Source organism: Osmerus eperlanus, chromosome 27 (genome assembly GCF_963692335.1).
Source record: "Osmerus eperlanus chromosome 27, fOsmEpe2.1, whole genome shotgun sequence".
NCBI classification, from domain to species: domain Eukaryota; kingdom Metazoa; phylum Chordata; class Actinopteri; order Osmeriformes; family Osmeridae; genus Osmerus; species Osmerus eperlanus.
The window spans coordinates 6,946,392-6,969,705 of NC_085044.1; the positions used below are offsets into that span (position 1 = coordinate 6,946,392).

Here is a 23,314-nt window from a genome sequence, read left to right on the forward strand (position 1 = left end):
TGTTTCAGCTTCATGGATACCTATACAAACACACACACAGACACACACACAGACACACAAACAGACACACACACAAACACACGTTCCTGCCAGTGTTCCATCACAACATGTTTGAACGGAACATTAATTATTAAATTCTGCCAATGGAGGCAGAGTTCATCACTCTGCCTCCAAACTTCCACTGGAATGTGATGGGGGTGTGGAAAGTGTGTGTGTGTTTGTGTGTGTGTGGTAAAAGGGGCTTTCTTTGACATCCTTTTGCCTATACAATGAAGCAGGATTTGGGGTTAGCGAGGTAACTTTAGGTTTAACCCTGGGTTTCAGTGTCACGATGGTGGTACGATCACCATGGCAACTTACGCTGCACAACTAACCTGCTCCGGATAGTGAGTCATGTTCGACATAACAGATCGACATGTATCAAAGCACCGCCAACTGACCAATCAATATTGTCTTGGAAAATGGAATCACCAATACTACATGAGCCCCTGTACCTCAGTGCACAAATAATGAGAGAGTCTCTTTGGGAGGCAAGGGTTTTTAGACACTGACCACTGAAAACCATTGGCTTTCCCTGAAGAGTATCTATATGAAAGATATGGACTCTTTGCAGAGGGAATGGCTCATCTTTGTCAGTTTCTTAAGCCAGCTTTCCTTCCTGCCTTTGGCAGCAGCATCTGTGTTGCTTTTAGCTTGAATTTTAGTTTTAATTTTTCATACTTGTTTAATATTATAGTTTGCCTAAAATAGTATTGTTAATATTCTGTAACATATGCTGCTCTGGTAGACTTGTCCATGTTTGAGAATGGTCATATGATGCAAATACTGCCACTTTTTTGTGACCGTGCTCATAACTAGATTGGGAAAGCCTGGCTTGAGTTAATGAGTTGATAACCACCTGCTCATGCACAATTGTAATTGTTATGATTAGTGAAGCCAGCTGGCGAAATTATATCCTGGGTCTGTTGAACTTGTTTCATTGTGTACACCTTGGGAGTATAGTTTCCTTGAAATAATGTCTATTTTTTTAAGTGATCATTGTTCAGAATTGATTGTCTCAGTCAATACTAACCCTCCTCTACTCCACACACACACAAACAAACAAGCCCCTCTTCACTACTTCATACACATGGCCCTCCTCACCTCTGGTGTTGTGTCTGGCCCTGGTCCAGAGGCAAGTGTATGGTCTCCTCTCCAGGAGCAGAGGTAAGATATCACTCCAGACCAGTTGTCAGGAGCCAGGAGGGGCAGGTTATGTGGGCTCAGCCTCCTTCAGGAACTGATACCAGGTCTGCCTAAAGATACACAACATACACTGTTAAAGGCTAAATTCTTCAGTGGAAACAAATCGAATAAATCAGGGAACATGTGAGTGAGAGAGAGAGAGAGAGAGAGAGAGAGAGAGAGAGAGAGAGAGGGGTAGAATGAGAGAGAGAAATAGACTTCACCACAGTGTCAGAGCAGACTGACAGTTGAAAAACCACATTTTCCATGGGGCTGGAGCATGAGCACACACACACACACACACACACACACACACACACACACACACACACACACACACACACACACACACACACACACACACACACACACACACACACACACACACACACACACACACACACACACACACTAACTGGTCTCAGCCACACAGCTCTGGGACTTGTATGTTTCCTTGTCTTTAGATGATGTAATAATTTGTGGTTTGAGAAGGAGTCAGAGACAGACAGATACAGAGAGAAACAGAGAAAGAAGAAGAGAGAGAATGGGGGGGGGGGAGGCCCTTTACCGCAAGTCCTCAGCCAAGACAAGTATGTTCTAATGTTCTGAGGCAGAATCTCACAGGCCAGTGTAACTTCCAGGGCGCACACACTCCATAGCTCCCCCCCCCCCTTCCCCATGGCCCCTCCTCCTGCTACATGGCCACTCCCCCTGCTCCACAGCCCATCCCCTCACCTAGCTCCATGAGCCTTCCCCTGCTCCTCCCCGTACACACCCCCCCCCCCCCCCTCACTCCAGAGAGGGTTAGGGAGGACAGGTTATCACAGCTCCATTACCGGCCTCTTGTGGCCCTCACTAAGGCATTAGTCCCCCAAAGGGAGAGCCTGGATACTGGAGGTAAATATGCCTGCTAAACACACACACACACACTCTACTTCTCACCTAGGGAAGTCCCCTGTTCCTACATTCTCTCAGAGGGGATGACAGCTATCACACCATTAGGCTGATAACAGGCTGATTATAACACCATCACCAGCTAACGTGCAAAGGGGTTAACACCATCGCCAGTTGACCGGTCAATAAAAACAGCATCACTGGCTAACGCTCTTAGAGGCTAATAATAACACAATCACCAGCTAAAATGCTAACAATCTAAAAAATAACACCTTTACTAGCTAACATGTCTAGTACAGACGCAGCAAGGATGCTTGGCTGACCACTGTGAAGGACCATCACAAGGACCTATCCACTAACAGATAGGCTAACAAAATGTCTCTTCATCACTTTAAGTCTCTCTCAATCTACATATTTCTTTCCATCTCTAGATCCATCTCCCTCTCTCCATCTATCTTTATTTCCATCTCCATCTCTCTATCACTCTCTCTCTCTTTCTCTCTGAGGCAGAGAAAACAGGAAAGGCACAAAGGCAACCACTTAGTAATTCAGATGAACACAGTCCTTTTCCGTCAGCACTTCTCAGCACACACACACACGCACAGACACACACACTGGCATGCACACACACACACAGACAGAAATGCACACACATCAGCTCAAAATCAGCTCTGGTTCGTCAACTGGTTCCGTTCAGGCTTCTTGGATCTATTCCACCAGTTTTGAGCAGAATTGATCACGATGGCCGTCTTTTTTTGTTTTTTTTTGTTATTACCTGCTATGTTTTGGTTCTGGCTGGGAACCAGTTTTTCGAGTTCTAACCAATTAATTGTTGATAGAAATGCTCCAAAGTTCAAAATTGGGGAACCGGAACAGAACCGGTTGCATGTTGATGGAAAAGAAGTATCAGTGACCCTCAAGTGATCCTCTTCTCATATGACATCACATGCGAAGAGGATGTGATGTCATAGTTCAGTGTGAACTCAAGCACTGTGTTCCAGGGATGGAGGTATGGCCAAATAAAGTAGAACAAGAGATGAAAGGAGGGCTGTACAGAGGTCTACCCCCTGGTAGCCTACCGGAGCAGACCATGTGACCCGGAGTTAGAGGGCTCTCCTGACCAGGGTGGAGTTAGAGAGCTCCCCTCATATGCACTGAGCTATACTCATTGCCAAATACTCATTGCCATGCCACTGAGCTATATCTATCCCCAGTCACACACTTTAAGAGTAAGCATGTTAGTACAGGGAGAACAGGGGTGGAGTACTTGTGTGTGTGTGTGTGTGCGCGCGTGTGTATATGTCTGTATGAGGATTTAGTACTGAGATCCATGTGTGATTACAGATGCTAATACCAACCCCTGGCACAATGTACTACCTGCAGCTACAGAGGCTGTAGAAAAAAGAGACTGCAGCCAAACTGACCTGCAGTTAAACTAACCTGCAGCTCAACAGACCTGCAGCCAAACTGACTTGCAGCCAAACTGACCTGCAGCCAACCTGGCCTGCAGTTGAAGATAGTGCAGCTACAGAAGCTTCGGATAAAGGACTGTGTCCATCCCAAGCAACACAGAGGGGATTACCGGATCATATGCAGATTAACATCAGACCCTGCAGCAGCACCAAGGCCATTAGGGCCATGTCACTGTCCTGGGTACGATGGTCTGGACTGGTCTAGGTTCAGGGCTGGTCGGGGTTTACTGTAGTCTAATCTGTTTTGGGCTAATCTGCTCTGGACAGTGTGTGGTCTGGGCAGGCCTGGACTGAACTGGTTTGGTCTAGACCAGGGGTGGGCAATTCATTTTTACAAGGGGCCACATGACAAACCTGAAATGTGTTGGAGGGCCGCATCCACGATAACTTGAACTTAATTCTGCTCATTATTCATTTTCTCCCATTGTAAAAAGCAGTAAAGTATATATTTTGATTAGCTGCTACTGGTTATCAGAAAAATAAGGATATTCTGTAAATATTTATATAAATATATGAAATTGTGGAGTAGGTCAAATAGGAAAAGACTATAGAAGTAATAAACAGTAAAAACAAAAAGTGTTCAGTGAGAGAAATCCAGTGGGCTTGAACAAATGCATCGAAATCTGGCTGAATGTCTGAGGTGGATATGCGAAGGACAGCTGACAGGTGATCATCAGGGTCTGCAGTAAAACTAGCAAATCATCAGCGGCCCACGCCTACCGAATCAGTCAAGGTCTTGTACCGTATTTCTTTGAATAAGCCGCAGCGTTTATTACCCAATGATCATTTTTGGTGCAGCGTTTATTCGAGGGCGGCGTTTAATTAGTAAGACAGATTTAGATCATCGCAGCCGCAGTGCAGCCATAGACAAACAAAGAATAGACAAGGAGGTCAAACACAAAGCCTAGTAAAAAATTGAAGCCTCGCGAATTATGCAGCATGCCGAAACGTTCTTACAATTCCAGCTTTCAAACTGAAAGCTGTGCAGAAAGCACTCACCAGTAGCAACAGATCTGTAGCATGCAAACATGGGGTTGATGAAAGGCGAATTCACCAGCGGTGAAGTCAGCTACCTCGCTATATTGTAGGCTACATGTAATTGTCGCAATTACATTATTATAATGTATAATTTGTTTTCAACCAATGTCATAATTTTGAATTATATACTTGCATTCAGTATCAATTTAACTTATTTAGTAAGAGTAGGCCTACAGTGCCTACGCTCATGAGTGAGTCGACAAGCTAACAGCATGCGAAGCACGGACAATTTAATGTTCCGATTAAATTTTAAGGTTATTATCGGATGTTAGCGATCTAAGCCTTCGGAAACCTCTATTCCCTTGTGTACAGCATGCAGCCAACGAGGTAAGTTGTTTTGTGTCTGCATTTTACTTTGGTGAACGTTATTTACATGCTGCGCATGTCATTGTATGTTCATATTAAGCTAATGTAGTCTTTATTTTCTCGTTTTACTGTGGGGTTTAGTTTTCACGGTGGATTTGGAGAAGAAGCTTCAAACCTGTAGCAAGAAAGCCACTTGTGTCTGCCATTACTTCGAGGGAATTATAATACACTTGTGATTTACTTGTGTAATAATACTGTGTTTTAATTTAACCAATTAAATAACCGTTTTCAGATTTTTTGGGTGCAGCGTTTAATCGAGGGTGGCGTTTATTACACAATGTTCATTTTTGGTGCTGCGTTTATTCGAGGGCGGCGTTTATTCGAGGGCGGCGTTTAATCGAACGGTATTTGTCCACGTGTTTAGTCCCTTAGTGCCGATTCAAATTGTAATCCTTCAACACAGCGACCTGTTCTCCACAAACTAAGCACACAGCTTTGCCTTTTACTTCAGTAAACAGATACTTAAAAGCAAGGCCGTAATCATAATATATATTGGGGGGGATACACCCCCCCCCCCCATATTAAAATCTGGTCAAAATGTCCCCCCCAATATATTGATATACAAATATAAATGTGCTACGATACGACAGGCAACCACATACGATGTCCGAAATTATAATAAAATAATGTAATAATGTTGACTCCATGGCTACGGCTATCGTGTTTTACCGTGCGCGGACATTTTCGAGGACTAACCAACAGCTAACTCTCCTGTCGGTGTGGTTGCGTAAGCGCACATGTGCGCTTACGCAACTGAATGACTACAGTGACTACAATGACTACAGTGAATGACTACAGTGATCAGGCGATTTACATGTAAATCGCCTGATCACTGTAGTCATTCAGGACTACAGATGTACTACCGCTCAACACATTTATTTATTTTTAATTTACCTCATGCGGGCCGGATTGGGACAGCCCGTGGGCCGGTTGTGGCCCGCGGGCCGTACATTTCCAAGGTCTGGTCTAGACCATGGGTTGTCTTGGCTGCTTTGTTGTCTGGCCTGCCTGCCTGCCTGTAGCCTAGTCTTTGTAAACAATTTTCTCCAACATGGCCAGTGTCAACACAAACAACATGCTGCCTTAATCACACCAGAGAGACACAAGATGTGTGAAAAAAAACACTTGTTTTCTCCAACGCTGTCCATCTGTCAGGAACAGCCGAGACTCTGCAACCCATCCTGGTCCAAACGGAGGGCCAGACGGGGGGCCAGACAGGGGGGCTGGGGAGAAGATGGGGGGGCTAGATAAGGGTCCAAATGGGGGTCCAGACATGGGGCCAGACGGTTCTGATCAAGTCAATCTGGACTGGGTTGTCAGACAGCCGCTGGTGGAAACAGATCTTCAAGGTGCATGAGAACGTCAAAAACAGGAAGTAACACATGTCTCTGGCTCTCTTTCATATCTCTTTATTGGTTTCTCAATGTCTCCTTTTTATCTCTCTCCGGCTCTCTGTCTGTTTGTCTCTTTCTGCCAAACAGCTCTGATAAATCAGTTTGGGGAACACTGATAAAAGGCCTGATATTAAACAGCCAGCATGGTTAGCCTCCAGTGGTACTCGTCTTCATTCTTGATACAAGCCAGACATCCTGCACATGAATCCAGACAGGACCATGTGTTTGTTCCACCAACTGTAGGCCTCTGTCATGAACATGGCCAAGATCAGAGATCTGCACGCACGCACCAGGGCCTTGATCAGAGATGTAACTCCTTGTCACTGAGACTATTTCATCGCCCCGCTCCGACAGAGATGTCACCCCACTCCTTGCTTTGTTAAGAAGTCAAATAGTTAATAGCTAATTAGGTGTTTATTGCCAGTTAGGTATGAACAACACATGACAACAGTAAAGCCCAGCAGGAGTCTAGACAGCTGGATAACCATTAGCCAGGGTCCAGACAGTCAGGGGGCTTAAAAAGGGGGGTTGACCACGTGCTGCCACAGCTGGGATAGAGACTGGGCTGGGGGGCCTGGTGACGTTAGCACGTTAGCTTGCTCCCCATTGTTAGCCTCTAATTCTCACATTAGCTAGCTCCTCTTGTTAGCTAGCTCCTTGGTGCTAGATCCTAACCCTCACACAGGAAGTACTACAAGCATACACACAGACGTACACAAAAAGGTTGCCCTGGAGGCCTCTGTTCATAAACTGTTCATCAGACAGAACGTCCAAGCACATTGGACTTCTCGGTGGTGATAAAGGTGAAATGTTCTCAGATAACGTCAAACATGCACTCTTTCCAAATCTGAACTTTGAACCTTGCCGAGTTCAACAGCAGGTGAACTATTCCCTCCCCTCCTTATCATCCTCCTCCTGTTCTGTCCTTCTCCGTCTCACCCTGTTCATCCTTTTATCGCTGTTTCTTCCTCTTTTTCCTGCTCTGGTCTATTTTCTTGACCTCTCTCTCCATGTCCTTCTCTCCCTCTCCTTCCGGTCCCTCTCCTTCTCTTCCCACCCTCGCCAGTACCTCCTCCTTCCTCCCTCTCATCCTCCTTCTACCTACCTACCTACCTACCTACCGACCTCCCTCCCTCCCCTCTTTCTCCCCTTGCTCCTCATCCTTCCCTCTTCTTCTTCCTCCAAGTCCTTTTCTCCCTCTCCTCCCCCTCTCTCCCACTTCTCCTCTCCCAGTACTGGCGCCAGCTGGGCACCAATACCCCGTGCTGACAAGTAGGCGGAGAGACAGCCTGCTAGGAGACAGTTCCAGCAGGGACAGAGTATGTGTGATATAGAGAGTGAGTCTATGATAAGAGTGTGTGAGAGCAATAGAGAGAGGGATAGAAAGAAGGAGAGACAGAGAAAAAGAAAGGGAGGAAGAGTCAATGAGAGAGGGAGGGAGAAAGAGAGCGGGAGGAGTGACTAGGCCAGGGTTTGGCAGCGTTCCTGTGAAGAAGACAAATTGTTGTGCCGTCCCTGAGAGCTGGCACACTCCCTCAGCAGATTAATTACACCTCCTTGCATGTCCAACTGACGGAGGCAGGGGGAGACATGGGGGGGAAGGGGGGGATGGAGAGAGAGGGGGGAGGTGGGGCTGGGGGAGGGGGTGGAAGCTGGGGAGTGTGCAGAAAAGATAGAGCAGAGGAGAAGAGAACAGAATGGAGGAGATACAGAAGTTAGTCCAAGGGAGGGGTGGAGGCAGGGGGAGGAAAATGGGGACCAGGAAGAGAAGGAGATGGGAGAGGGAGTAGGGGACAGAGGCAGCAGGGGAGAGATTGAGTAGGAAGAGAGGGAGTAGGTGGAGAGAGAGCAGGAGAGAGATTGAGTAGGCTGAGAAGAAGCAGGGATAAGGAGTAGGCAGAGAGAGTATGGAAGAGAGGGAATAGGGAAGAGAGGAAGTTTTTTAGATCAGTAACCATGGTGATCGTTAGAATCAGATGTAACTAACCTGATTCAGATTAGTAACCATGGAGACTGCTAGAATCTACTGTAACTAACCAGATTCAGATTAGTAACTTTGGTGACATTTACAACCAGCTGTAACAAAACTAAATCAGATTAGTTACCACGGTTAACGTTAGAATCAGGCTGAATTGGGCAGTGACAGTTTGTTCTATATAGTCGACTGGACACACCGTATACTGATGTCCATGACCAAATACACTGGCCTGGCTTAGCCTGGATTGGTGTGGTATGGCCTAATCTGGCATCATCAGTGGATATCTGTTATAATGGCTTCAGAAGTGCATCCCCATCAGCTGATACCCTTAATACCCCGACAATGGGCTTTACAGCCTCTCTCTTTACGGCCTGTAAAAGCTCAGAAGATCTCGTTCCCAAGAGCCTGCATAGACATTGACCGGCCATGAAACATATTAAAAGATTACGGAGCGGGGAAAAAAGCAGCTGTTCTTTATTGGGATAAAGGGCCATTAGGCAGATTATGTGCGGTGAAGATGGGGCTGAAACTTAATTGCTTGCGGCCAGGAGATACTGATGAGTCCTTCTTGAGGGTGACAGTGACGAGGGGAGGGTGAGATGTGTGGTTATAACAGTTCACGAAGGATGTGTGTGATAAAAATTCACAAGACGTGTGTGATTATAACAGTTTATAAGAGATGTGCGAGATTATAACAGTTTACAAGAAATGTGTGTGATTATAACAGTTCAGAAGAGATGTGTGTGATCATAACAGTTCATAAGCAGTCATATTATCACTGAGGAGTCATGTGTGAGAGTGAAAACATGCATCTGAAGAGACCAGTTATCAGCACCTGTAACGGCCCCGACCTGAACGACCTTGGACTCTGCATCAAGCAACCAATCATTAACTTACGCCTGGTAACAGCAGTATGTCGACCTGCCTAGCCATTGTGTGTGTAGAAGGACTGTGTTAGCATGTGTTAGCTAGTCTAGCGCCATACATTCACAGTGTAGCTATAACACAGCATGGAACTTGTATTAGCCCAGCGCCATAACATTGCCATAACATAGCATGGAGCCTGTTTTCTTGCCCACCATCATAATGAAGCCATAATACAGCATGGAGCATGTGTTAGCTAGCCTAGCGCCACAGTGTTACTCATAGCACATAATGGAGCCTTTGTCAGCAGCTTGCCTAACACCACAGTGTAGCCATTACACTATAAGGGCCCCGTGTTAGCAAACCCAGCACCGTTATGTAGCCATAACATAGCATGGAGTCTGTGTTAGCTAGCCTAGCGCCAATATGTAGCCATAACACAGCAAAGAATGTGTGTTAGCTAGCCTAGCGCCACGGTGTTACAACACAGCATGGAGCCTGTGTTAGCAGCTAGCCTCGTGCCACAGTGTAGCCATAACACCGCAAGGAGCCTGTGTTAGCCAACCCAGTGCCGTTATGTAGCCGTAACACAGCATGGAACCTGTGTTAGCAGCTAGCCTAACAGCACAGCCTGGCTGACTGGCAGAAAGTTGGCTGAGAGATTCATTCTCTCCATAACAAAGATGCTTTTCATCAAAGACAATTAATTCATGTCAGTGTTTCATGTCAAACTATCAAAGGGCCTTGTGAGCAGAGATAATAAATCACAGGCTTGAGTAGAGAGGGGGGGGGGGGTGAGTGTTTGTATGTGTGTGTGGGAGAGAGCGAGACAGAGTGAGAGAAATGGCGAGTGTTATGTGTGTTGGTTGGGAGAGAAAGGAGGGAATACAAACTGACTACAAAGGAAAATACAGATTTCAATTCCATAATGGTGTCATATAATGCTCCAGAATACCACAACCCCCCAGTCATGCTCCATACCCAGGCCATAGAGACACGGGAAAGTTTAAAAATATGAATGAGATTAAAGTTTAGCCATGTTTCAAATGAAACATGAACAAGGGCATTACATAATGAACAAGCAGTGACTGATCCATCTACATCCCAGAGAGATTTCAATATATCTAATGACAACACTATACCACGATGGTAATGAAAGTATTTTTCTCTCCTATCTTTCTCCTCTTTTCTCTACCCCCATCTACACACCCACCCGCCGCCATCCTCCTTCCTGCTTTTATAAATATATCAACTAGCCTACTTCTTACAAAGCAATTTTACTAATGTGGGCCAGGCTTGAAGGGTAATGTAATGTAAGGGTAGAGATTACCATGTAAGGGTAATCTCTAGATGAGCGAGCCAAAGTTACCCTTGGGTAACACGGAGAAGAGCATGTTGTGTTTTACTGTGTGATTTGATTTAGCTCTGCTGAAGGACTGTCTGACTGACCCCAAACCCTGCCCTGGTTCTCTCCCTCCCTTATTCTTTCTTTTTTGATCTCTCTCCCTTCCTTACACTCTCTTCACTCTCTGCCCCTCTCTTGTTCAGTGTGTTGGTTCTTGTTTTCTTCAATCCTTAACTGCTCTTTACCTCCCTCCCTTTCTCTACCTGTCTTTAGCTCTCTCCCCCCCCCCCCCCCCAACACTCTAACCCTCTCTACCTCTCCAACTTTCTACCCCTCTCTCCAACTCTACTTCTCACTCTCCAACTCTCTTTGTCCAATTCTCTACATCCCTCTAATATTCAACCCTTTCTGGATTACACAGCTGTTCTGCCCCCAAGAGACCTGTCCTGGTCAAGAGGGGGCAACCATACCATGCCTGTCAGCTGTCCCCTTTACCCCCTGGGGGGTCATGATCACTCCCCCCCCCCAAACACCCACACCCACACAAACACACACACTCTCAAGGGAGGGCAGGGATTGGGAGGTTATCTCTGTACAATCTGGAGCAGTCCGAGGCTTAAACTGACACATACGGCTAGTCCACATAGACACTGTCTGGATCACTAGTCTCGTCATTGCTTCTCCTACCTGTGATTCAAATCGATATCTTGCCAACGATTCATATTAATAAGATGCAGTTCTTCTGATAATGTAAAGGCAAATAGACTTTGAATATGCACAATACACTGATTTGCTGGGATCAGACTTTAAAAACACACATGCATCCATTGATACCCAGTCTCTCTACGGTACATCTGTGCACGCTTGCTGAAGTCTGCTCTCATACTGTTCCTAATTCAATAGTAGACCCTTCAAACCCTTAAATCCGATTGGCGGAGAGGTCGATGAGTAACGATGTGTCTCAAATTATCAGATACAATACAGCTATTCAGTTGTGTTGGTGGCACAAGGCAGGACTGTTGTTATGCAGAGTTCACAGGTGAACGAGGGATACCGGCACACAACAATAGCTTGCCAACTAGCTAGATAGGCGTCTGTTGTTTTGCTCTTTTTGCTAAAGCCAGCTCGCTAACGTTAGCGGTCTGTGCCGTCTTGAAAGGCATTAGCTTCCACGCTAGCCATTGGAAAAGAAGCTGGCTGGATCTGACTGTTGCAAGCATGTCCGTTTTTTTCACAATAATCACGCTGCAAAACCACAGTTTGCGGTGCATTCAAAGGTAGATAGGAAACCAGTATCAAAATGTAACATCCCAGATCGGCCCGGTGGCATTAGCTGCTAGCGGTCTCGCTCCCTGCGCCGTTGTCTAGCAGGCGCACTCTCGAGAGTAGAATTCAGAAAAGGGGGGACCTTCAGCAGCCAACGGGGACCCGCGATGTTCTGCCCGTTACACGCTCGAAAGAAGAAACCCCCCGTTATCTCAGATAAATGCGTAACGCAAGCATCTTACCTATTACGCCGTCTTGTCGTAACGAGTTCTGTACGGACGTTAGATTGGCTTCGGGCCCCTCGTCCAGAATTGGGGCGTCCGGGACGACTCAGTTGTGAGTAGCCAGCTAGCTGCTGGCTTTCTGGAGGTTGTTGGGAGAGAAACACGAGAAGGGCTCGCCTCCCGTTGTTTTCCCAAAGAAGCCTCTAGAGGGCGTACATGTTCCGTTTCTTCCTGTAATTCTCCTCTTGTTTACTACCTTTCTACATTAAACCTTTTCTGTCTTTTCACGGTAGTGAATCAGATGTGAAATTACATAAAATGTGAGAAGGGGGCAAGGGGGTGACCCCACGCTAACAAAAGTGCCCTCTTGGATGCCCCTATGGTAGATAAACATTATAAAGGATCCTGCACGGTGGCCCAGTGTACAAGAAAACATGATAAACTCCCCTCAGGAGTGCCCTTTCAGTGGATAAAACAAAATGTAGTGCCCTACCAGTAGAGAAAACAATTTTATTTTGATTCTAAAACGAGATTTTAGATTCTTTTTAGGGGTGCTCAAGCAGCGCCTCTCAGCGCCCTTAAAAATAATAATAATAAATACTTAAATACGTTTTAGTGCTCTAACGTAAGAGTTTGCAAACGTGTCTGTTAGTGACAGATGACAAACAATTACAGGTTCAAAGGGCTTTAAACAGGTTTAATATCCAGTGTAAGATACCTTTTAACGTTGGTAGTCTGCCAGTAAAACCAAAGGAGAAGAAGTAGGTAGTTAATTTCATGGCGCAGATTAAGAACACAAGTCATATTCTCATTGGGGGCTGAGTCCCCCTAAAGGTCTGATCCTAGAATCGCCCCTACTCTAAAATAATAACTAGTCAAGACTCATGAGTTCAGAGCTACCAATTCTCACGCCAAGGCTTTTGGAAAAGTTGGCAGCCCTGTGAGTCTCGATTGTATTTTCTTCGAGTCCATCTTACCTAAAACACTCTGGCCCTCGTGTACGTACAAACATAGCGTACAAACATAGCGTTATCAGCGCTATGTCCAACCCGCAGATATTTCAGTTTACTTTGTATTTACCAAACCTGCAGTTCATCGGGTAAGCAGCGCCTTTATCAACGAAATTGATGTGCTTGTTCATGAGGTAACACCGAATTTAAATATTGTACAAGGCCGGAATTCCACACCGACATAGAAAATGGCATCTGGACCAAAATGACAAATTCCAGTAACTGTAGGGGAGACTGGGTATGGTTGTAACACTTTTTTCTTCAGCACCTAAAACTCTTCAGCACCTAAAACTACCTTTTTTTTAGCTACACGTCTGAAACTTTCAGGCAAAGTACCCATATTTGTCTACAACAAATGGCAACAATTTAAATGTCTTCAACTATATCACAGACTTGTGAGATGATGAAAAATACAAGGGGTCCACTACCGGGGTAGGTTATAACACATACCGGGGTAAGTTGTAACAGGTAGACAAAATGCACAAAAAACAAGTGATATGCCACAACAACAGTTTTATTTTAAATGAATGGCTGCAACAATAAAATATTAGTATTAGCATGCTGCTTTGAAATTAGCAGGAGGTTGATACACCATTCTTTACTTGAGAAACTACAGTTTGACCTGATATAACTCATACAACATTATCTACAACGGTAGAATTACTAAACAAAATATTATCTTTTTATTTTTTTACTTTCTTACCTCAGAATTACATTTTCTGCTGTAGCTTCAGGAGAGATAGCAATACAGACTGGAAAACCTCCATGTGGGATCGTAAAGGAAGCCTGAGGAAACTGAAATTGTCACATGACTCCTATCTTATCCCTGATTCGTGAAATTGGTAGTGTTACAACTCTCCCCGTGTTACAACTATACCCAGTCTCCCCTAATATTGCATGGCTTAATCTGTAACACGTAATGATTTTGTGTTCAGTAAACTAAAAAAGTGTGATCCTTATTGCAAAAATACTTTCAGCTTGTCTCCTTGGCCTATGTCGCCGTCTGGCTCGGATTACTGCTGCCATTTCACCAGGAGGCATATCAAGGAAACCCGCATTCTTGTTTACACCTGCTTTTAAGAGGTGCAGAATTTTCACCCCAAAATGGAGGCACGCTTTCACAGGCGGTTTCTGTACATACCGCGGAATACATTTACGCATCCCCTCCCATCTCTTCATGGGAAACTCCCACTTTCCACTTGACCCTCCCGTGAATGCATATGCATGACACGGAAAAGCGCAATTTGCCATTTTCAGTTCCCGCGACATGCCGCCTAGGGCGGCATTTTCCGAAGTGCTTCCATTAATTAACCCTCCCGCACTACCAGCAAAGGGTGCCAATCGCGCCACGTCATATGTCCGTGTTGTGGTTGATTTGCGTTCCCGGGGTGGGGGGTTGGGTGGGGGGGGGAGTGCTCGTGATAAATCTTGCCTAGGGCGCCAAATGTGCTAGGACCGGTACTGGTCGGAGTAGTATAAATCGGCCTTTAGTACATGAAACTGTAAGTTTAGCTTGCCCTTCGAAGCCTGACCATTTACTGCCATGTGGCGGTGCTGTTGTTTAATTTTCAACTTTCCTGAACTTCCATTTAATGCAAATTCCAAGGCAGATTCCATGACCTGCAAATGTCTGTGGTTTTATGATCTTGTTATACTATTGTGAATTCTATGTTGTTGTTTTTTTATCAAGACAGGAAGTTTGTAATGTTGTGTGCTGACCGCAATGGTGTAATGACTATCTTGGCCAGGATGCTCTTGAAAAATACATTTCACATCAGTGAAATTTTTACTCATATCATTCTTTTGTTTGTCTTTTTGGCCTCAGTTTGGTGGAAAAAGCTTGGCGGCAAATAGCTTTGTTTTTGTTTAAAGTTTCTGTTTCTGTGAAGTCATATCAGTGATGAATGCTTTCTCTCCTGGTCATACCCCCTGGAAGCACTCAGACTCAGAGAGTCACCTTCACAAAGACACACTTATCTGAAACATGCTCAAACCTCCTAATTCAATAAGGTGTTTATTTACTCTCATACTTTGCTCATATGATGAAGGAAAACTAATGTTCAGGTTGTATCTACACACACTGCTAAGTGACATTCAGTACAGTCAGTGGTGTGAGTGTTCCCATTCTGGAATGATTCTTCAGGAGGTCAAGGGTCAGGGTTCACTTCTTGTTGACGATGTTGTTGCAGATCCAGTTCATTCCATCCTGTGAGAGTTTAACATGTATTATTCATACAGTATACTAGTATATTATACCATATACACTAGTATAGTACACCAGTATACTAACACCCTGCTGCTGTGACATCACATCCTGTTTCCTGTGCTGTTCCCCCTTCCTGGTATTCCTCCCTGGAGACGGCAAAATCTGAAGAAAGGTGACATCACATCCTGTTTCCTGTGCAGTTCCCCCTACCTGGACGCCCTCCCCGGAGACGGCGGAGCAGGCCTGGACCTGCCACTGGCAGTCGCGATAGGTGTGCAGGTTGAGCCCCTCTGCAATCTCACTGGCTGGGGAGGCGGTGGCCAGGTCCTGCTTGTTGGCGTAAATCAGGACTGGGACACCCTGAAGGTTTTCCTCCTCGATCAGCTCTGACAGCTCCTGGGGTCAGGGGTTAGGGGTTAGAGTTCAATGGTTAGAAGTCAGTGGTTAGAGTTCAGGGAGCACAGGTTAGGGTTTTGAGGTCAGGGAGGTCAGGTAAGGTAGCAGGAATGAGATTGCGGGGTCAAGGGTTAGAGGTCAGGAGATAAAGAGCAAGGCCAGCAACCAGATCCGATCTCAGTCTGTCAGTGAACCTCACCAGCATAGGCGGCGCTAGGGAGGGTATAGCAGGTGCTTCGGCACCCCCAAGAAAGACCAAAGCACCCCGATAGCACCCCCTAAAATATTGCTCATTTAGTAGTAGTATTCAGGCCCGGAGTGGCCATCGGGAGAATCGAGAGAATTCCCCATGGGTCGCTCTGCCCGCTCATAAATTGGGCCAGCAGATCGCCTGCTTTCTCTTTGTTTTTTCACACACCGAATAAAACGATATGAGTTAAGTTTGTTAAGTTACAGTGTGACTGATAGTAAGCTAATAGGCTACACTAGGTTTTAATCTAAATAAGCGCACGATCAGACTGTGCATTAAAAAGTGCTGTTTTCAGTTGTCGCGCATCAAATCAACATTTATTTGTATAGCCCTTTTTACATGCAAGCATGTCACAGAGGGCTTCACATATGCCCATAGAACTGCCCCTCAACCAAAAAGAAAGAGAGCGCATGCTCTCTTTCTCAAACACAAGCGCGTGTACTAAAGGTTGTTTTCATGGAGACAACCCTAAACCATCATTTATTGTTGTGGAGGGAGTTAGCAAGATTAAGCTGATGCAAAAAGAATAAAATGGATGAGAAAAAGATGCCAGGAGGAACTGAAGAAGCCAGGTAAAAAAAGAAAGATCTGTCACTTCATAAATATAGGTTCCTGCAAGGGTGGGAAAAATATGTTTTATCAAAAGCCCTGAATCTTTCAGGTAAAAATTTGGGTTGTAATTTCCGGAAAATATAACGATATGAGTCCAACGTAATGTTTATATTACATAAAGCTCAAAAAACTATTTTGCACTGAAATTAAAGATCTCATGACATGCTGTTTTTGGATGCTTTTAGATAGGCCTTAGTGGTCCCCTAATACTGTATCTGAAGTCTCTTTCCCGAAATTCATCCTTGGTGCAGAATTACAGCCACTACCAGCAGTCCCACAATGAGCTTTCCTCAGGACGCGCTGTTTCTGTGTCTGTAGATTTAAATGCTATGAGGAAGAAAGAGGCGGGGCTAACTGCCATGCTTCGGTCGTGCAGAAAAACCAATGTGGCGCTCGTGCGGTCGTAGTTCATTTTCTCATTGGTTGGCCAAATTCTCTGCGGGGCAAAGCAGAGAAAGGGGAGGTAACCTTCCTCCTTGTGACGTCACAAGGAGAGGATTTACAAAACTGAGCGTTTGAGCTCTCATTTTCTCAAAGGCGGAGAAGAATACCCAGGTCTTGGTTTACACCTATTGAAATTTCTAGCCACTGGGGGACCAAAGGCAGGCTAGGGGAACTCATATTAATGTTAAATAACCTCCTAAAGTGAAGTTTTCATGTCAAGGGACCTTTAATGCAAAGAAATGTGCTCGCGCGCCGGGCGCGCTCGCAATAATGTGAAGTTCCGATTTCAGCTCACACAAAAACCTTGTCTAGGTCCTAGGTTCGGGTTAAGCCTCGAATGTTCAACGTATGGCTTGGCCCCTGGTGGGGATGGGCTGGTTTTGGCCATTACACTCCCGTGCTGAAAATGGGTCCCACTCTTTTCCGCCCTGATAGTATTTATATAAGATATATATATATAATTGCGCAGCTCCCCCTGTCAATGATCTAGCACCCCCTCAGCACCTGCATTAAAAATTATCTGGCGCCGCCCCTGCTTACCAGTCCAGTCTCTTCAAACCTCTTCTTGTCTGCGCTGTCAATCACATAGATCTGGTGGTGAGACAACAGGTTAGACCCCACAGAGCACCCGTCTGACAACATGTTAGACACAGAACCAGCCTGACAACAGGCAGGTCACATTCAACCATGATAACTAACTCACCAGCCTATTCTATGCTGACTAACTCACCAGTATAAACTGCAGCCAGTATAAACTGCACCAGTATAAACTGCACCAGTATATCTCACCAGCAGGACTAACTCACCAGCAGATCTATATAGCACTTACTGACTCACAAGTATGTTGATTAACTCACAAGTCTTTACAATGTTGACTAACTCACCAGTCTATATTATACAGACAAATACACCAGTCTGTACTATGTTTACTGACTCACCAGTCTATACTATACTGACTACCGTCTGTATAGTACCTACTATACTACTACTGACTACTCACCAGCAGATCTGTGTTCTCCAGGTATTTCTTCCAGAAGGGTCGGATCTTTCTCTGGCCTCCAATGTCCCACACGTTCAGCTTCATGCCATGACACGAGATGCTCTTGATGTTGAAGCCCTGCATAATAGAAAAAAGAACCATCATCTGTGTACTCTGGAGGAACCACCTACTGTACAATCTGGAGGAGAAACCACCTACACTCTGGAAGAGGAACCATCTATACTCTGGAATCTATACTCATGTTGGCTGAGATGCTATTTTATATTGTGCCTAATAAATACAAACCATACCTTGACACAAACCACCAAAATAATGTTAGGACTACTAAGCTATAGACTTCTGATCCTCGATCTTCTACCATACCTTCTATATCGACTTTTTGTATGTTGCTTTACAGCAATATATGATAAGATGATAACCGGGATCTAGACCTTCACCTGCAGATTTCTACATTCAAGTTAAAGAACCATCAGGTCTACCCGAGCCATAACTCAAATCCTAAACTTCTTTAATGGGTTGAAGTCAAACTTCATAGACAGAACTTGTATCCAGGGATCAAACATTGCTTGGTGACATGACTGAAGATGACCATGACCTCAGAGCAAGTTCTAAGTGTCTCAGTAAATTTAATCACCAGCTAAATTGGTATAAACCTCACCCTGCTATCTTTAGATATAACCCCTGATCATACAAACCTCCACAGTATTCATATCACCTCCTGGGATCAAACCCGGGTCATATCCTGGAGTACCTCAGCATGAGAGCTTGGCTCCAAACCACCTATACTGCATTTAGAAGTGTAATGATATATGTCTTGAAACCTCTATGCAAAGCTGTGCCCCTCCTCCCCCTCATTTTTCTCATCCTCCGTGTTAACCTACTCCTCTCTCTCCTCTCTTCTCACCCCTCCCTTCTTCTTCTTCCCTCCTCTTTTTCCTCACCCTCCTCTTCCCCATCTTAACCTTCCTCCCATCCTCCTCTCTCTCTCTTTTCTTCTCCACCACCTCCCTCTTCCCCCTTCTCCTCCTCTCTCTCCATCCCCCCCCTCCCCGAGGTACTTTCTGACCTGAGGATTAAAGCGGGTCTGCCTCTCTGGTTTTAGCTGAGCTGTAAACGGAGCAGTAATCTGCTTTAAACGGCACGCTGCATATCCTAAACTCCTCCTCAGTGGTCCCTTTCAGCTTCTGGATCACTGAGAGCAAGCCCTGACATACACACACACACACACGCCACTCTCCTTATGGAAACACTGCACCTCAGCACACAGTTCCAGATCCGCACCACATGGTCAACCCGCAACGATCAACAACAAAGTCACACGCTGATCGAAACTGAAGTTTCCTGTATATTTCAATATTAGTAAGATATCAGTACACATTTTATAATAATGTCAAGGACAACTGATACTCTCAAAATGGTAGACATCTTCAAGAAAAGTGAAACCAAAAAAATACACCTGTAAGAATTGGGTGATCAACCACGAATATTCTTAAATGTTTACAACAATCAGGGTGGCCTGACCCCTGTCCCTGATGGTGTCATGACTGTTCCAGGAAGTCCCTAGAAGAGCCTGAGCTGCCACTAATGAGGATGAGCGGCCATCTTGGTGAGGTCACAGTATCAGCCTGAATGGGCCAGCAATGTCTCGTCTTTTGTTTATGTCTCACTCTTCCACACACACACACACACACACACACACACACACACACACACACACACACACACACACACACACACACACACACACACACACACACACACACACAGACTACTTGTCTACTTAAACACACACACACATGTTACTATACGAACACACACACACCTGTGTAGGAGTGATGGTGTTGACATCTTCGGACGCTAGTTTCTTAAGAAGAGTGGTTTTCCCAGCGTTGTCTAAACCCAGCAGGACAATCCTTAACTCCTCCTCTGTGGTCCCTTTCAGCTTCTGGATCACTGAGAGCAAGCCCTGACATACACACACACACACGCACACACACGCATGCACACACACACACAGGCATGCACATACACACCAATCATACACACACATACACACAGCCATGCACACAAAAGAGGCACATAATATAATATGATATGCTGTGTTGCTGGTCTGTGATTGCTAGTTGGTTCCTCTGGAGAACCCTACCTTCTGGACCTCCCCCATAGTGAAGCACTGTCTTCAGAAGGCAGGAGAGAGGCCAGGACACATCCCAAATCAAAGCTCCAGAGAGTAGTCTTGTATCCAGGTAGATGCCTCCACAGCCGTGCAGGTAGCTATGTCCACAGGTGTGCAGGCAGGTAGATAGCTCCACGGGTAAACAGGTAGATGTCAAGGTAACGAGATCCATATGCAGGTAGCTTCAAGTTGTGGAGAACCCCTCCTCCCCCCGACATCCGTTTGACCAGAAACAAGACCGCCCTGTGCGTTCTCACCTGACCTCTCGGTTGCCTCTTTTCCTCTCTCTGTGTGATGTAAAGTGTGTGTGTGTGTGTGCAGAGGCAGGATTATAAAGCTACATTTAGCTCTTCCCTCCTCCCCCCTCCCCTATGAGCGGAAGTTCGTTCCATTTAGGTTCAATCTCACTCCTCACCATCAAGGTGTGCGTGTGCTGGTGGTGTGCGTGTGCTGGTGGTGTGTGTGTGTGCTATGTGTCCGCGCTCTGTGTGTTTGTGGTTGTGTGTGTGCTGTATGGTGATGTGTGTGTGTGCTGTGTTATGTTGTGTGTGTGCTGTGTGGGTGCTGGGTGGCGGGATGGGTTAGGCTTAAAGATGTATTAGGGTTAGAGATGGGTTATGGTTAGAAATGGGGTAGAGTTGGATATTGGTGTGGGCACTCAGAATAGAGCTGTCTGAAAGTAGAGCTCAGTATCACAGTATTGACCGCTCATGGCACCCTTACATCTGCTGCTTGCCAAGTCTTATTAAGAAAGCCAAAAATGTGTGTGTCTGTGTGAATTTGTGGGCATGTGCATTCATGCACAAGTGTGTTGTTGGATAGCTTACTCTCAAGGCTGCTGCCATGACAACAATTGCAGCTGATCTACAGACAGCTTGTGCCACAGACAGGCAGGGACACAGACAGGTTGAGCCACGGACAGACAGGAAGATCCACAGACAGACTGAAACACAGACAGACAGGAAGACCCACAGACTGACAGACCCACAGACAGGCATGGACACAGACAGGTTTAGCCACGGACCGACAGGAAGACCCACAGACAGACAGGGACACTGACAGACAGAAACACAGAAGGTGGTTGGTGTTTCAAGACGGGGTCCCATCACTAATGTGCTCCTGCTGTAAAACACATACCTGCACCTCCATAGAAACTCCCTGGGCTGGGAGGGGGGCTGGCTGGCTGTACTAATGGCCTCCCAGGCTATATGGGTGTGTGTGTGAGAGCGTGTGTGACCACGTTGGATCCCCAGTCACAGCCAGTTCTGGTTGGATCTGACCTGTAGGGTTGTCCATGCAAGCCATGCTGATGACATCATACACAAAATTAGATAATATTGCTACCGACCAGAATGTAGTATACGATTTGACACTTCAGAAAGAATGTAGAATACACTTAAAGTAAGTATTATTCTTCTGGTTCGAAGGCCTCAGATGGACAGTTCATCTCTCCCACTACAGTGGATTACTTACAACACTTTGAACATCTTCATCATTCCTATCTTGTACCTGGGATGGATTGTGTATGCCTGGCTGATGAATCTCTGTGTCCACAGGGATTCATGAGACAACACCCCCCCACACACACACACATACACCCTCACCACACACCATGACTACTTGAATTCCTTATATTACTGACAGAGCAGAGATCCTACAACTCAGCATACAGTATGGAGTAACCATATACAGACAGTATAAACCAGAGTAGATACTGAAGCAGCTAGCCACATACTGAGGCAACTATCCTTATACTGAGACTGCTTGTCAAATACTGAGTCTGTTAGTCAGATATTGATGCCGCTGGTCAAATACTGAGGCTGTTAGTCAGATATTGATGCTGATGGTCAGATATTGAGGCTGCTGGTCAGATTCTGAGGTCGCTAGCCAGAGGCTGAGGTTGCTATCCAGATACTGAGGTCGCTAGCCAGATACTGAGGTTGCTGGTCGGATACTGAGATTGCTTGCCAGTTACTGAGGTTGCTAGTCAGATACGGTGGACACTAGTCAGATACGGAGGTCGCGAGCCAGAACCAGAGGTTTGGATGCAGTGTATTCCTTCAGGGCGGGGCCTAACCAGCCAGGCAGGTTTCCAGCTGGATCATACCAGACAGCGGGAGGATGACAGCTGCTGCTCACAGGGATGATGTTTGCTCAGGGCTGGACTGTGATGAACAACCATTAACTAACTGCCTTCATCACTAGCAGCCTGGGTCTGGGAAGATCACCTTGTCCCTCTCTCCTCTTCTCATCCCTCTATCTCTTTTTCTCTTGTGGAGGGGATGATCATGCATCGTCTTTCTTGATTTTGTTGACAACTCTCTTTAAATATAATCTGATTATTTACAACACTATCTGTGTTCTTCACTCCCTTCCTCGTCTCTTCATCCCTCTCTCTTTGCTGCCATCATGGAGACTTCAGCTTCCCGGTTCCATTGGCTTCGATCGGACAGAAGAACTATGGTAGAACCCACCGAGAGAGTTCCAGAGAACAGCACGGGAGCAGAACCCAAAAAGAAGAATACAGAGAGGAGAACTGCAGAAGGACAGAGAGAGAAGTTAACAAAAGAGAAGGCTTCAGAAAATAGAAGTGGAAAAGAACCCAGAGAGAAGGTTCCAGAAAAGATCACCAACGCCCGAGGAGAACTGAGAGATAAGATATTACACTGGGGGACCCCAGGAAAACCTAAAGACAAAGTTCCAGATAAAATACGCAAGGAAGAACCTAAAGAACAGGTTCTAGACAAGAAACCCAGAGGAGAATTTGAAGAACTGGCTCCAGAACATAAAGATGGAATAGAATCTAAAAAAATAATTCAGAAAGATCATTCTCCAAAGCAGAAAGTTCCAAAACAGATTTTTCTAGAAGAGGAGGTCCCAAAAGGGAATTCTCCAAAACAGATGGTTTCAAAAGAGAACTCTCTAAAACAGGAGATTTCAAAAGAGAACACACTAAAAGAGAAAGTTTCAGATAGGAGAACTGGAGAAGAACCACAAGGGAATTTACCAGAGAAGAGAACCATTGGAGATCTTAAAGGCAAGGTATTAAACTGGAGAACAGCAGGAGAACTAAAAGTGAAGGTTCTGGACAAGGGAACCACTGTAGAACCCAAAGAAAAGATCCTGGATAAGGTGAGCAGTCGAGAACCCAAAGT

At 45.5% G+C, this 23,314-nt stretch overlaps 1 protein-coding gene across 1 annotated transcript; it reads right to left on the bottom strand.

The window, feature by feature from the left end:
- Window positions 1-15,072: 15,072 nt before the first annotated feature.
- Window positions 15,073-20,445, bottom strand: LOC134013846 (ADP-ribosylation factor-like protein 3). Its single transcript, XM_062453590.1, has 6 exons — window positions 20,130-20,445; window positions 19,806-19,949; window positions 17,984-18,100; window positions 17,524-17,574; window positions 15,492-15,677; window positions 15,073-15,281 (listed from the first exon to the last, which is right to left on the bottom strand). The coding sequence occupies exons 1-6, from the start codon at window positions 20,145-20,147 to the stop codon at window positions 15,237-15,239; spliced, it is 561 nt and encodes a 186-aa protein (XP_062309574.1). The 5' UTR covers window positions 20,148-20,445; the 3' UTR covers window positions 15,073-15,236.
- Window positions 20,446-23,314: the final 2,869 nt, after the last annotated feature.

Coding starts and splice junctions, on each gene's coding strand:
- LOC134013846 (XM_062453590.1), bottom strand. Junction 17,575..17,983: donor TGGAGAACACAGATCTGCTG/GTGAGTAGTCAG, acceptor TCTCACCACCAG/ATCTATGTGATTGACAGCGC. Junction 15,282..15,491: donor TCTCCGGGGAGGGCGTCCAG/GTAGGGGGAACT, acceptor AAACTCTCACAG/GATGGAATGAACTGGATCTG.